General features: G+C 39.6%; 1 protein-coding gene across 1 annotated transcript; it reads left to right on the top strand.

Moving 5' to 3' along the window:
* Nucleotides 1-3,749: 3,749 nt before the first annotated feature.
* On the top strand, nt 3,750-12,393 carry LOC131232841 (CYP enzymes assisting alcohol dehydrogenase-like). Its single transcript, XM_058229331.1, has 7 exons — nt 3,750-3,906; nt 4,012-4,154; nt 4,926-4,963; nt 7,364-7,766; nt 9,764-10,000; nt 11,676-11,834; nt 12,129-12,393. Exons 1-7 carry the CDS (start codon nt 3,840-3,842, stop codon nt 12,249-12,251), a joined length of 1,170 nt encoding a protein of 389 aa, XP_058085314.1. The 5' UTR covers nt 3,750-3,839; the 3' UTR covers nt 12,252-12,393.
* Nucleotides 12,394-14,968: the final 2,575 nt, after the last annotated feature.

Here is a 14,968-nt window from a genome sequence, read left to right as displayed (position 1 = left end):
ACTTGGTCTCACCCCTCATCCAAGTGGGACACACATAATGGATGGGTTGGATTTGTGAACCACATCTTGGTGGACTCAACAAATGATTATGAATGTTTTAATGGGAGGGTAACCCCTCTCAACTTTTGTATGTGGTGTGGCCCACACAAGTCATGGATTGACTTGATTTTCAAGCCCGAGACCCACCATGGAATGGCGCATTTGACTAATGGGGTGGATGTTCAATATGCATCACGGTGGAGCCCACGCAACTCGACCTCATGGGAAGTTCCCATGAGGTCAGCTACATAGAACCATATATATATAGAGAGAGAGAGAGAGAGAGAGGCATACTCACCTACGCATTTACGCACGTGCACACCTTTGCACGGATGTCATGGACTCAAAATTCAAATGGTTAATGTGATGTGGCATCCCATAAAACCCCCGAGGACCGATTCTCACCTTGATCTAAAACTTTGTTGGGCTATAACAAAGAAAGATGCAAATCAAAAGAGAAAATTATTTCCTTTTGTCATGGCCCACCAAAGTTTTGAATCAGAGTAAAAGTTACCCCAAGGGTTTTATGGGGTGATACATCACATGGACCATTTAGATTTGAGGCTCACATCACATGTGATGAGTTTTCAAAAAGTTCTCACGAGAACACATGAGAATTGTAGTTGAGAAAGCACTTATCGGTGTGTCTCTCCTTCATCTTTGTTCGATGAGGTAATAGTCCTTATCGATCGATGGGATTGTCAATTGATCGACAATTCGCTGGTGCATTCTATTTGATCTGGGAATTCTGATATTTCACTATATATATATATATATATACACACACCTTAATAATCCTAAACACTACAGTAAATAGATCACTTTGGTTTAATCAAGTGGGTACCACATTGAAGGGTGAGTGTATTTATATTTAAGTTTGAAATGATATTGTTCTAACATAATGAAGTATGTGACAAGTTGCTAACATGATTTAACCCTCATTCTCATCTCATCCATGCCATGCATAGCGCTTTTGAGTTGATTCCGGAGGGCACAACCCAGAAGACTTGTAGGTACTTATGATACCGATTGACCTAATGGACCATCTCTGGATACCCACGAGGTGTGGAAGCTTACACAGAGAAGAGTGGATGCGGGTTGATGGATATTCAACTCAAGCAAGTGGACAGATCAACCCCACCTTATGCATTCATGCACTGCATAGCATTCATGCATTTTCTATTTTAATCATGATATGTACGAATCATGATGGGTTTACTCACTAAGCCTGCCCAGCTAACGTTGTACAAATGGAAAAATCATACATATTTTGTTGAAGATGAAATAATCACTCAATTTCAAGAACAGATGATAAAACCAGTGGATGACCAACAAGAGTAGTGGACCATTCTTCAAGAAGACAAGCTGAATGCGCTGAATCAATAGCATGCTGGAATGAAACTTATGTTATTTTCCTTATCATGCTTCGGAGTTTATTATAGTTGAAAAACTTAAAATTTTGAATATTTTAAAACATTTGGTTGGTTAATGGTTTAACAAGGTCTCAAATGGGTGGACCTAGTTTCATGGATTACAAGTTGTGGTAGGATGTATAGATGATTATGATGATTTGAGTGCATAATGTCTTGTTGATTTGATATAATTGTGGACTTAGAATACATCTAATTATGTGCCTCTAAGAAATAGTATGAATACACAGTTTTAGTACACTTGGTGTATGAGTCATAGTTCATAATTCAAGTCTAAAGATGCACACCATATCCAAATTGTTGGGTATGATGGAGAAAGAGAAGAAGAAAAAGAAGAATGAGAGAGCTCTTATCTATATATACCTCTTCTCTCCTTCATCTCACATATATTCCACATAGTGGATGACTCTGATCTCGCACATCCATACCCCTATATGTCGCTATGAGGAGGCTTCAAAGCATTTCTCCTAGAAGACAGATTATACTTTGAAGGATCAATATCGGGTGGTTAGATAATTTTAAGATACAATCATTAATAAGATCTTAATCATTAGTTCATTTCTTTTTGAAATTTGATTTCATTATGATAGGCAGTAGACCCTAATCATATGAAAACTGGATTTTAAAAAGTTTTACCCTTTCAAAGAAAAAACCTAACAAAAGTTAAATTGGATTTCATTCACATGTATGATATTGCATTGGCTGTGTTTCAACCATCAAGCTTTCCCAAGTATCAAAGCAAACATCCATTGAGAAATAGCCATGTCGGGTGGAGCAGGCATTAGTCACCTCCAAATTACTTATACGCCCTTGCCATATCTTTAAATGATGAATGGATCTAGACGATTGGAAAATGATTTAGTGATCTCTAAGCACAGTAAGTTACAGTGCTGATAGTTGTGTTGGGATAATTGGACAGTCCAAAAGATTGATCTGAACTGACCATTGGTTAGAGTACACAGTTTCATGTGGTGCCATTAAAAAAACACTTATTGGATAGTTATATTTTCCCCAGTTTAATATGAATGATCTTGGCCATCCATTATATTTGAAATGGGTTGGATGATTGGACTTTTGATATCAGTGTTAATTTTGAATTGGAGGCAAATATGTGCTGGACTCATAGAGATCATGATCCAATTGGATTGGCCAAGAAGACCAAAGCGCCAAATTCTTTATTGCACCAATATATGAATGATCTTGACCATCCATTCTCAACTAATTTCTTTATTGCACCTGTATATGAATGAACTTGACCATCCATTCTATTGGCAATGGATAGGATGAGATTAGATTTGCTACATCAATGTTAATTTCGAATTGTAGGCAATGAAATTCGTGCTGGATTTGTGGAGATCGTCTAGTTGGGTTGTCCAGACGTCCCAATGCAACGATTACCATAACATTTATCAGAATTAATTATGTATAGATTGTTTTTCATTTATTTTATTTTATTTTTTTCTCTTGTTATACAACAAAGATGGATTCCTCCTGAGAAGGCTGGATTCTCTGCAACGTTTATAAACCTAGTTTATTCTACAAACGTTGCATGTATGGCATTGAACCCATCCAAAACGGTCCTCACAATCATGGAACTTAGACGCTCCAAAAATCAGACCAAGGCAACTATGATGTGGGCCACCACTTGAATTTGGAGCTTTTTTTTTTTTTTGAATGGTTGTTATTGTTTAATGGTCTGGCCTAACTGATGATTGCATAGGCCTGATGTTCAACCTGACTGAATCCGCACCTGACTTGCAGGGGTCGACGTCAACACTAATCAAACGGCAGCAGATTGGTAGGCGAACCCAAAACCACTCATATCCCTGTTCACCGAATTTATTGGGCCTGCTGTGATGTTTTTCTTTTATCCACGCACTTCATCCGTTTTAGCTCATTTAAGGGTATATGAACCCAAAATTGAAGCATATCTAAAGCTCTAAGTGGATTAATAAACCACACGAAACAGTGGGGATTGAACACTTACTACATTTGAAAACTTATTGGGGCCACGGAAGTTTTGGATCAAACTGATATTTTTGTTAGTTGGATGGCAAATAAACATAACAGTGGTTGATATGCTTTAATTTTATACTTATGCCCTAAAATGGGCTGGAAAAACAGATAGACGGTGTGGATAAAACACATAAATCACTGTGGGCCCCACAGGATCCGGTCACTAGGGATTACAAGAAGACCCAAGTCCTGGTCTGCATACCATGATGTTAACTGATATACCATTTGTGACCTAGTGTTTAGTTGCTTTGGTTAATTTCCCCCCTCTCTATAAATACCAATGAAACATCCTTACTCTCACTACAATTGGATTACATTACCACAACGGTCCCACCATTTTCTCCGGCCCCAGCCATGAATTCTAGTAAAAATGGGTCCCCAGCTCTGTCCAAGAGGGTCTTACAAGCTATAACATGCAAAGGTAAGCTACATCCTCCAATCTTCCATCTTCATTTCCTTAAATAACAAAAAATAACTAAATTAATTTTGATTGATTTTTTTTTTTTTTTCTTTTTGGAATTTTCAGCGGCTGTATGCTGGGGAATTGAGCAGCCTCTAAAAATAGAAGAGATCCAAGTAGACGCACCTGGTCCATCAGAAGTTCGGGTCAAGATGCTGTCTGCAAGCCTCTGCCACACAGACATCCTATACTGGAAAGGCTTCCATATTGTTTGTACACTCACCTTCTTCTTCCAACTGTTTACGGTGGTGTTTGGGTCAATTGCCAAATTGTGATTTGGTGAACCAAAGGAAATGGAATATACATTAAATAGGAATTTATTTTCCCTCTTTCTCTTCCCCAAATCACAATTAGTTCCATTCTTTTTTATCAACCAAATACAGGGAATTGGGAAGAATTTGAATTTGACTTTATTGCGAGTTAGGGTCCAGCGTACGTGTGTGATGCTCAATGGGCACCATCCGCATTGTAACTCTATGATTTATGGGCCACCATAAAATTATGCTGAAGGGACGATTGCAACCATTACCATCTGTGCATGAAATTAAAACAGTCTGAAGAAGATTTTCAATGGCTCATATTGAACTCTCAAAATCAAAGGTTTTAGATCATCACTAAAGCTTATTATGAGATATTAATCTGTTTATGATAGTAGCAGTAATCATTTACCAAATCAGCATGTGGGCCACTGCTGGTGACGATGTACGCTGGATCCTGAGTCAGGATGGAGGAAAATGAATGCAACTGGGTGTTTTAAATATTCCAATTTGTCAATTCTTTTCTTGATTTTGCCGAGTTTTGCCATGTCGTTTTAAGTTGAGTCAAGGTTTTCTCGTGTCTGTCCGAGTCATGGCCAGAACAATTGTCTACTGAGCCTTACTGAGTCTTGGTGAAATCTGGTTGAGTCGAGTTTAAATTATTTTTTCTTATTTTTGAATTATGAAAAGAACTAACCTATGGCTCCGTTTTCTGATATACAGCCAACGTTTCCCAGAGTGTTAGGACATGAAGGCGTTGGGTAAGACCTTTTGCATCTCTTATTGAAATATTCAAATCTGTTGGATTGGATATTGCCCCTGTCTGTACCAGAGTTCTTGCAGAGGTTACCCTATTTTGTTATTTGAGTGGATGGCAGAGATAGTGCTCACACAACATGTTTAAAAGTTGGACCACATGCTTAACTGAGCCACCTCTAACAATGGCCTACCATCAAATCCTACCACATGAGTAATGACGCGCTGGAATAAACATGGTAGTACCCAATCTGCATTGGAGTAGGCGACGGGTCCCTCATATGAAGGCAGAGTAGGCAATGGCTACTAATGTCATCCTTGGTGACCTGACGTGACGGAATTTAATTGGGCCACATGCTGTTGTGAGTGTTCACAATTCAATCAAACACTAGGCCACATGTGTGAGCGATGGCCTATATTCAATTTTTATGAGCATGCAATTAGGTAAGTATAGGTGTCCCAGAGTCGTACTCAACCTAATGTTTGATTGAACGCTAATGACCCTTGGACTGAGATAGACAAATTAAGATCGAGTTCTAGAACTCGACTGCCCTCATCAGCCACACATTGTTATAATAACGATTAAGTGATTTACGGATGGATAGGGGTCAATCATTCCTGATGGATTCTTTGCCTTGTGTCTTAAGAACTTTTTCTTTCACCAGTAATTTCGTCCAATATATATTTCTCAAAAGAATCAACACGTGCATATAAAAATAGAAAAGATCTAAAAACAATGCCAGGTCTTATTTATTTATAAATGAAGTTTATTACAATTGACAAAGTAACAAATGAACTAAAGAATAAATAGAAAAGTGATAAATACCTAAACCATTTGTATGAATAAATGATATAGGCAAATGGTCAATAGGACGTGACTAAATTGTTTGATCTTCCAAGTAAGAATTCAATTGATCGAGATCTAACAACAAAAGATAGTGGATATTTAATCTACTCTTATAGTATTATAGTTGTAGCACTAAAAAGTAGCAATCTATGTTACAACTAAGCTAAGGTATGTTAAAATAAAAGATAGAAGTAAAGGTAAATTGTGTTTTGCACAGGCCTAAAGCTCTTCATTGCATTCTCTTTTTATATCTCCTAGAGGTTGCAAAACCCTCGCTAGGTTTCCTTATTAATTCAAGATCCTTCGCACCTGCGGTTTTTATATGCTCTTCCCACAAGAGATCTATGTAAATATGAAACCATTTTCAGATTATTTACTAGCGTAGCTGTGATGATTTCCATATATCAAAAATCATTTTTAAGTCTTTATCTCTTCCATATTTGGCTCGATCAGAGCCATCTCCTAAGATCCCCTTTTGTGACCTTGAATATTTGTGGTACTAGCGGAACCGGTCCCACCTGATTTAGATAGAGCCCCAATCTATTAGCTTCCATTTGCTCCAATATTGGTCTGTTTTTTTAATTTTTGTAATCGCTGCCGGAGCTCCAAACTTCTCTAGGACGATCTCCGATTTTAGAAGGCTTATGAGAGGGTCTTACCAGACATATCCAGATCTGTGATAAGATTCTTGCTTCGGTAGGCCTTTAAAAAACATATTGGATACGTTACCTTAATCACGTGCCTTAGTGTTACATGTTATTAGTTGATCGCTTCATTTCTTCTAAAAGTATGCGTATGAGTTCATGCCAATTAATGCATTTATGGCAGGAAACAAAAGATAAGGAGGCAAAAGATATCCTTGAGCATGAGTATGATTATGTTATTGTTAAACTCATATTGTCAAGCATCTTATTGGTCCATTAGGGTATGTCAAAAATAAATGTAAACAATGAGGGGGGCCCACACAAAAGCGTATTGAAAGTTCTTAATTATACTATGAACTCAAAAACTCAATATCTCACGGCAGCACATGGTCCAATCAAATCTCACCCACCACACACATATATATAGGTGGCCACAAATTCCACGTCAGCATCACACCCTATAAAACTAAAGCTAAAGTGATTGGGCACGTTGTGGGTATAGGTGCCATGCAGGATTCTTTTAACCAGGTGGTCCTTTTTGTCAGCAGGTGCAGCTTGGTCTTCAAAACACGCTCGGCTTTCACTTCTTAACTACCTATACTTGCTAAGATTTTGAAACAGACTCCTTCCTGCACTCAAATCTATTGCCGCTTCATTCCATGCTTGGTGGAACTACTGTGCTGAGATATTCATCTAAAAATAGCAGCAGGAATGTTTAAAAAAACACACTTCAAAATGGGATTTTGAAAACTCACATTATTAAAAATTCTTGCTAGATCTGGCCAGCCATCTTTAAATGGTGGGAGATATATATCGAGTGCACAGTACACACATGGAAGTCATGCCCTAACTAAAATGGACAATCGTATGCATTTTCTACCTAGACTATTAAACTAAAACTCAAATGTTTCCAGTGTGGTGGAGAGTGTGGGCGAAGGAGTGACAGAATTCAAAGAAGGGGAAATGGTCATCCCAACCTACATTGGAGAGTGCAAGGAGTGCAACAACTGCCGATCTGAGATGACCAACTTGTGCGAGAAGTACCCCTTCACATTGGACGGTAGAATGCCGGATGGCACGACGAGAATGTCAGTTAAAGGGCAAAGGCTCTACCACCTGATCAGCTGCTCCACATGGTCCGAGTATACGGTTATGAATGTTAATTACGTTGTGAAGATTGATCCAAGGGTGCCTCTACCACATGCCAGCCTCATCTCCTGCGGCTTCTCAACCGGATTCGGCGGAGCATGGAGGGAGGCCCGGGTCAGGAAGGGATCCAGCGTTGCTGTTTTTGGGCTCGGAGGAGTTGGACTAGGGGTACGTGTGTTGTTAACTTTTATGGGCAACGGTTCCATGCATGGAGTCGACTAGCAGTGCATCGACTCCTATTGATACAGTTGGACATTCTAATCAGCCCATCTGGACTGTCCATCCATTTTATTCTACTAAATTTCATGGGATACCATCCTAATGATCCATACATTTGTCCTTTCCATAGCCCTCCATTTTCCGGGTCCTTCGTAGAATTATTATGATTAATTGCCTGATAGAGGTGATCCTTTAGTACCATGGGCAATCCTTGATGGGTGCTGATAAATATATGACCCAAAATTTTAGTTTTGCCTGTTTTCCTATAAACAATCATGATCATATATCTTTAAAAAAAAAAAAAAAAAACCCTTTCTAATCAATTAATATGGATTTTACATATTCTCTCGAAGAGGTTTTCAAAAGGCTATATTATAATCATCACTCTTGTTCATCCCATTACAATTCTTTAAATGCTAGTTTGGTGGGCCAAATGGATTGGCTGCTTGGATGAACCACACCATGATGTTCATATAAAATCCACCCAACCACCAAGTTTGTCACCTCATGTTAGGTCAAGAGCTCAAAAATCACCCCTATCTATCCATGATTCAAGTAGATCACATGATTGGAGACAATACGTAGAGCAACAATCGCTCTCCAATTTATTTCACTTAGCATGATGCAATTGAATCACAAAGGGGCCTGATTTTTAGGTCTCAAGTATCAACTTTGGTGTCAGATGTTTGGGTTCTATAAAATGTCTCTCCCAAACGTTTTCTTTAGTGGCACACCTAAATCACTTGTCAACTTGAAGTTTTGACTCTAGGCCTACATTAAGATTACACATCCAATGGTTTGGGTAGATTTCCCTACACATGACAGTGGCTCCTCCTCCAAATCAAGTCCAAGCATCAGTCTCAGCCTTTGTAGAGAGATTGTTTAGAAATAAAAATAAAAAATAAAACATTATAGAGTGTGGCTCTTGAATATTTCAACGACAGATACGGTGATGTTTACATAAGATCCACTCCACCCATTAGATAGTTAAGTTTCATATTAAGCACAGAGAACAAAAGAATTTCAGGGTGACTATGATTCTGATGGGCTACACTAAAGGAAGCAATTGGGGGAGAGACGTCTACAGTTTATTTTTACCATGTCATTGTGATAATTATATAAAATGCACTCCAACCATTAGATTCCACCTAAAAATTTAGGCATGTGGCCCAAAAATCATACCCATCAGCTGATTCACATAGGCTAGATTAATGAAACAATTTGGAGTGTACACATTGTCCTGTACACCGTTTCCAAAAATGTGGTCCACCTGAATAACTAGTGGAGATAATTATTAAGCCCTCAAGCTAACATGGGGTTGGGTGGATTTTACATAAACTTCGTGATGGGGCCCACTCAAGCCACCTACCCATTTGCTCACATGCCAAAGGCGGTGGAATGATAATTGTGTTGATTAATAAAGTGGCTTTTTGAAAACTTTTTTGATAAAGGTATTGGAATTTAAATTTCATGTTAATTAGGTATCTTCTTTTAAGTTAATGAGTTAGTGGTTTGATTGTTGTGATTTTTGCATTGCAGCCGAATGCAATCATGACCTGCTAGCTTAGTAGTAACACAAAGGCTGATGACCTTTGGTTGTCATGCTGGACCTCTGGCTAACCATTTTGGAATATTCCCAGGTCATGTTTGGATTCTCCAAGGGAAGTGGATGATGTTTGGATAGTAAAGAAAATAAAGAATTCTATAAATTCCTTAATGCAAGAAATTAGGTGGTTGTTATCTCACGAATATAAAATTTCCATGGACCATCAAAACAAGTCTCTTAAACGTAAAGTTCAAAGTCCAATAATATGCTTACGAAAATACCCATTACTTGATCATAATTATTATTTTTTTAATTTAGAAATATATGTATCAAAACATGGCCTTGGGTCATTTTAGTCAAAAGGTAACCAATCACCTAACTCAACTCATGTTGGCTGCAGGCGGTGCAGGGAGCACGAATGTGTGGAGCAACCAAAATAATAGGCGTGGATTTGAACGAAAGGAAGAGAGAGAAAGGGTTAGCTTTTGGGATGACGGACTTTATTAACCCTAAAAAAATAGAAAAATCTGTATCCGAAGCTATCAGGGAAATGACTGACGGTGCTGGCGTCGACTACAGCTTCGAATGTACGGGCGTGCCTCCCTTAATTAATGAAGCCCTTGATTCCACCAAAATGGTATGTCCACTAAAATTACCTAATTGCCCTCTTTCTTTCATGTCCCCACAAGCATGAAACACGTTTAGCTTAATCCAGCCGTGGACGAATTATTTCCCAAAAATCACATTGATCTGATGATTTTAATCGTCTCTTTTTGAGTGTTGAATTCGTCTTCTTTTTTAATTGAGTTACACCTCATTAACCCCTTTAATGAAAGATAACACCGCGGTGGCGCTGCGCATAAACTGATGGTTCGCACTTCAACTTCATTGCTTCATATATATGATGTGACCCATCTGAGCTGTAGATCTAACTGATTTTGGTCTTGGGGCCTAACGTTGCGGGAAAAAAAACCTGATAGACGGATTGGATTTTACATATATAACATGGTGGGCCCGGAATCAGGGTTGAATCAGCCTAACTCGGGCTACCTGGGGTTACTCGTGGTGTCGAACCCGGATTAGATCAACCCAGTTTGAGTCGACTGAGGTGAGTTATGTGATGCGGGACTTGTCTGAGTCTCAAAACTATGGAATGAACTTGAAATGAATATCCATTACCATCGAATAGATCCTCCGAACGGGTCTGAGCTGGAAGTGATTTAGGGCCGAGGGATAACAAATATCTTAGATAGCTATGGGACGGTAGGATTGCCACACACGTGTGCAACATTCTTAGTGCATTTCGGGTGGCAAATGACCAGGCTGAAGAATGTCCAGGCCAAATTCATGAGTGGAATTCAATGAAAGACCAATCCAATGAGCCTGTTTGAACTGGACCCAGTGCAGTTTGGGAATTGATTGGACTGGACATTGGCCCATGCTCAGCTCCCCTAGCTCAACCTGACCTTTAACTGTTGTTGGGTCAATTGATCTAACCCATCCTGGCTATACCTAGCTCATGTTTAAGAATGAAAAATGTGAGTCAAAGATCAGTCCAACCCAACTAGTGAATGTGTACATATGTATGCAAGGGATTGGACCAGGTCATCTTACCCAGCCCATTGATAGCTTAGATGGGCAGGTCGGAATCATTTTTCTAAAACTCAGTAACTCAACTCAAAACTCAGCTGAGTCGACCCAACTCAGCAAAATTTCAAGATGAACCAGCATGAAATTTGGTTGGATGCCTGACCCTCTTGGACTTGATTCGACTCAAGACAGCTCCTACTGAGTCAATCAGTTTCCAAGCGTTTTTAACACAAAATAAAAATAAAAATAAAAAAGAGCAGCACTCTAACCATCAAGCTAAGGATCATTTGTTTGAATAAGCCTCTATTATGTTTGTATTTTATAATATATAACTATTTAAAGTTTATATTGATAATATTGGTTTTATTATTAAATATCAAGTCGGAGTCAAAGTAAAGACACGTTCAAGTCATGTCAACACAACATGGCTAGGCATTGAGTCGAATCTAGCTTTCAATTTTTCAAACTATGGTCAGAATGAGTCTGATTCACTGCTTAAATGGGGCACATTTCTAGCCCAGGCACAACCAGCTACACATTTAGCTTGACCAGGACCCAACTCACAAGCAGGTTGGGCGAGTTAGGTAGCTAAACCATTGTCACCCCTAACAGTATCCAAATACACATCTAAATATACAAAATTAATCAGTTGAGTTGGGCGTTTAAACATCATTAACATTTAGTAATTACTATTTTGGGTGGTCTTGTTTGGTGGTGATTAGGGACGAGGAGTGGTGATTGTGATAGGTGCAAGCACGGAGCTGACGCTGCCCGTTAATTTCCTCTCCCTCCTATCAGGCAGAACGCTGAAAGGTTCCATCTACGGTGGCATCCGACCTCACTCTGATCTACCCCATGTCATTCACAAATGCATAAATAAGGTATGTTAAACTCTATCAAGATTTCCACTCGCAATATGGTTGCCCACATGATGTTTCATGACATGTCACCGTAACGTTAGCGATGGGCTGGGCCACCCATTAAGCCCGACGAGCCCGACACTGCTCGGACCGATTACCTTGGCCCATATATTTAAAATTTTATTTTTAGAGAGATTTTCTCGATAATATTGGAGAGAAACCTCAAAATTCGAATATCTCCTGAGAAATTCAGGAAAACATATTTAGAGGAACTTTCATGAATTACTTCTAACAAGAACAATTACCATTCTACAGGAAATCCAGCTGGACAAGCTTGTAACACATGAAGTCCGACTGGATGATATAAACCGTGCATTCGAGCTAACGGAGCAACCAGATTGTCTCAAAGTCATTATAAAGATGACTGATACTGAGTAGGATGGTAGATCAAACGTTATAGAATATTCACTCGTATTTGGTGCTTGTTTGAGTGTACTGGATTATATATGTTACATTATGAATAATGAACTCCTCCAACTCAGCCCTGACCTGTGCTCATGTCATGCTGATGCACTGTTTCCATTAGGGGTTGCATGTGTTATTAAATGGGTTGGGTCTGGTCAGGATTGGGTTCTAGAAATTTTCAGCAGGTTGGGTTGGACTTAGATCTGTACATGAGCAGAGTTAGCTCGGTAACTCGCTCGACTCGGCTCAAAAAAGCTTAGCTCGACTCGGATCAAAACTCTATTCGAACCGAGTCGAGCCTTTTTTTGGGAGCTCAGAATATTTCAAGTCCAGTCTGAGCTATACCTAGCTTGACTTGGCTCAACTCGGTATTGAGCTCTACTCGGATCGAGTTTTAAGTAAATATATAAGGGTTTTTTAAAAAAACTCTCATTTGCCTGACCCTACTCGCCCAACCCAGCAACTCTAATCCATTTCTCCCTCCCTTTCACCTGAATTAGCCGTCTGTTCGCCCAATACACTCGTTGTTCTCCATCACCCGGTGACATTCTTTCTTCCAGCATCTGCTCGAACGATCTCCTCTTCCAAAGTGAGTCCTCTCCTCCACTCTCTCCATTTTTTCCAACGAGTAGCATCCGTCCAAATAGTGGAACACATTCAAAAACTCAACTCGAACTTGGCTCAGACTAGACCAATCTACTGGCGGAGCGAAGCACGAGCTGCTGTTCCAAGCTCAAAGGTCGAGCTGAGACTCGAGCTGTTTGAGTCGAGCACGAGCTGGGCAAAGCTCAGCTCGGCTCAACTCATGTACACCTCTAGTTGGACTTGGTTGGGTCACTGGGTAATAAGCAGTGGGTAAGGTTAGAGATAGGTTTCTTGATCCGTTTATTAAGTGGCTTGAGCTTGGGCAGACCCAACCCAAACCCAGGTCTGGTTTCCATCTTGCTTATGGTTGCGCACAACCTAACCCTATCATGTTGCAAATTAATATGTAGAGCGTTAGTTGGTTGGGCCTATGATCATAATAAACTGTTGACCTGACATTACCCTGTTTGGATGATCAGAACCAATCAAAATAAATGCCCAGAAAATGGATGGCAGGACCTTTTTTATCTGTTACCGACTATTTCGTGCAGCCTTTGTTGCATGGCTGTGATGTCATGGTTATTTTTGGGTCATGTGAAATCTAGTAGGGAATTCCTACCATCCAATGGTTTTTTTTTTTTTTTAAATATCATGGACGAGCCCAAGTGGCCCCATTTGAAATTGCTATATCATATCCAAATCAAGCTAAGCATGTGATCGCCATTGGTCCTTCCAGCTGCGCACGGGCTAGTCATGATAACAATCATGCATGAAATTTGTACGGTTTCCAATGGGCCTGGCTAAGATTGGCCCAGCCCTAGACGACCCTAACCCTCATTAGGCTGAAAGTGCCCTGGCCTTTGCCGTGGTCCTGTGAGGCTACTGAAAAAGAATTAAATGATCAAAAGCTTAGATATTGTCCAATCTCAAGGTTGTTTTCTGTTTTCAAGTATCGTCTATTCACGACGGATCCCATCATATAAGTGGAAGAGTCATTAAGGCATGACTCAAATCCAGCGACTGTCTTTAAACTGCCCATGTCCTTTCAACACTAGCAAGTGGCTTTAAACCGTCCATTCTTTCTGGATAACAGTAGCTTACTTAATGATTTGACTGGGCCATTCATCATTGGCCTCACCTAAGCATGGTGAATCACGAGCATGTACCTTTAAACACCAGATTCTTTCTAGATAGAAGTTATTCACTTGATGATTGGACCAGGCCAGGGAGCCAAGCTAGGCCATCATCACTGGCCTGGACGCAGCCTGGCTCAAATACTGCTACTAGATTTTAGGACCACAACCAGTTCTTAGGGAAAGTTCATGGGCTAGTGATGTAGAGGGGTCGTGGATACTTTCATGACTAAGATGTACCAAAGAATGCATGACCGGAGGTGAAAGTTTTCAAGACCATTAGAACCTGAAAACATACATATCTCACAAACCAGAATGAGTTACTCGACATTCCATATATGATTTTGGGGTAGGACGAGCTACTTTAGCCAACTAACCCCACAATGCCGGGTTGCCCACACTGAATTTATGAGATTTCATCAAATCAATGGTCGAAAATCAATTTTATTTTCGTTTTTACTATTTATAGTAAGTTTTAGTTTGATTATAACTAATTATCCTTTGAGCTTTAGGAGTTGTTTCTAACATAAAAAAAAATGTTTAGAAAAATTAGGAGAATAACGTGGTTAAGCCACTAGGATACTCACTATAAATAGTATAGTAACTTGCAAATTTTAAGGAGTTTTAGTTGTAGTTCAATTCCGAAACTTCTTCCGGCGCTTGGTATCCCTATTTAAAGGGTTGTAAAAATCTATCAAATTATGAATTTTATATAATTTATTTTCTATTTTCCTGGCTTTTTACTCATGGATTCGAGAAGTCACCGTGAGGAGTTGGAGTGGCTATCCTTGAGGTAGATGGTGATCGTCCTCATCATGCTCATTCCTGTGTCAGCTACAGCATGGCCCACAGGACTGGGTCACCCAGCCAATTGCCACTCAATTCTTTGAACACACGTGGAATGTTAATAAGATGAAGGTGCATTACACCATCTGCTTGGGCTTGACTATTAGCTTGGGCCTCAAACTATGG

The sequence above is a fragment of the Magnolia sinica genome, chromosome 18 (genome assembly GCF_029962835.1).
Source record: "Magnolia sinica isolate HGM2019 chromosome 18, MsV1, whole genome shotgun sequence".
Classification (NCBI taxonomy): domain Eukaryota; kingdom Viridiplantae; phylum Streptophyta; class Magnoliopsida; order Magnoliales; family Magnoliaceae; genus Magnolia; species Magnolia sinica.
The sequence above is the reverse complement of the archived record's forward strand: the minus strand, read 5'-3'. Positions and strand labels throughout refer to the sequence as shown.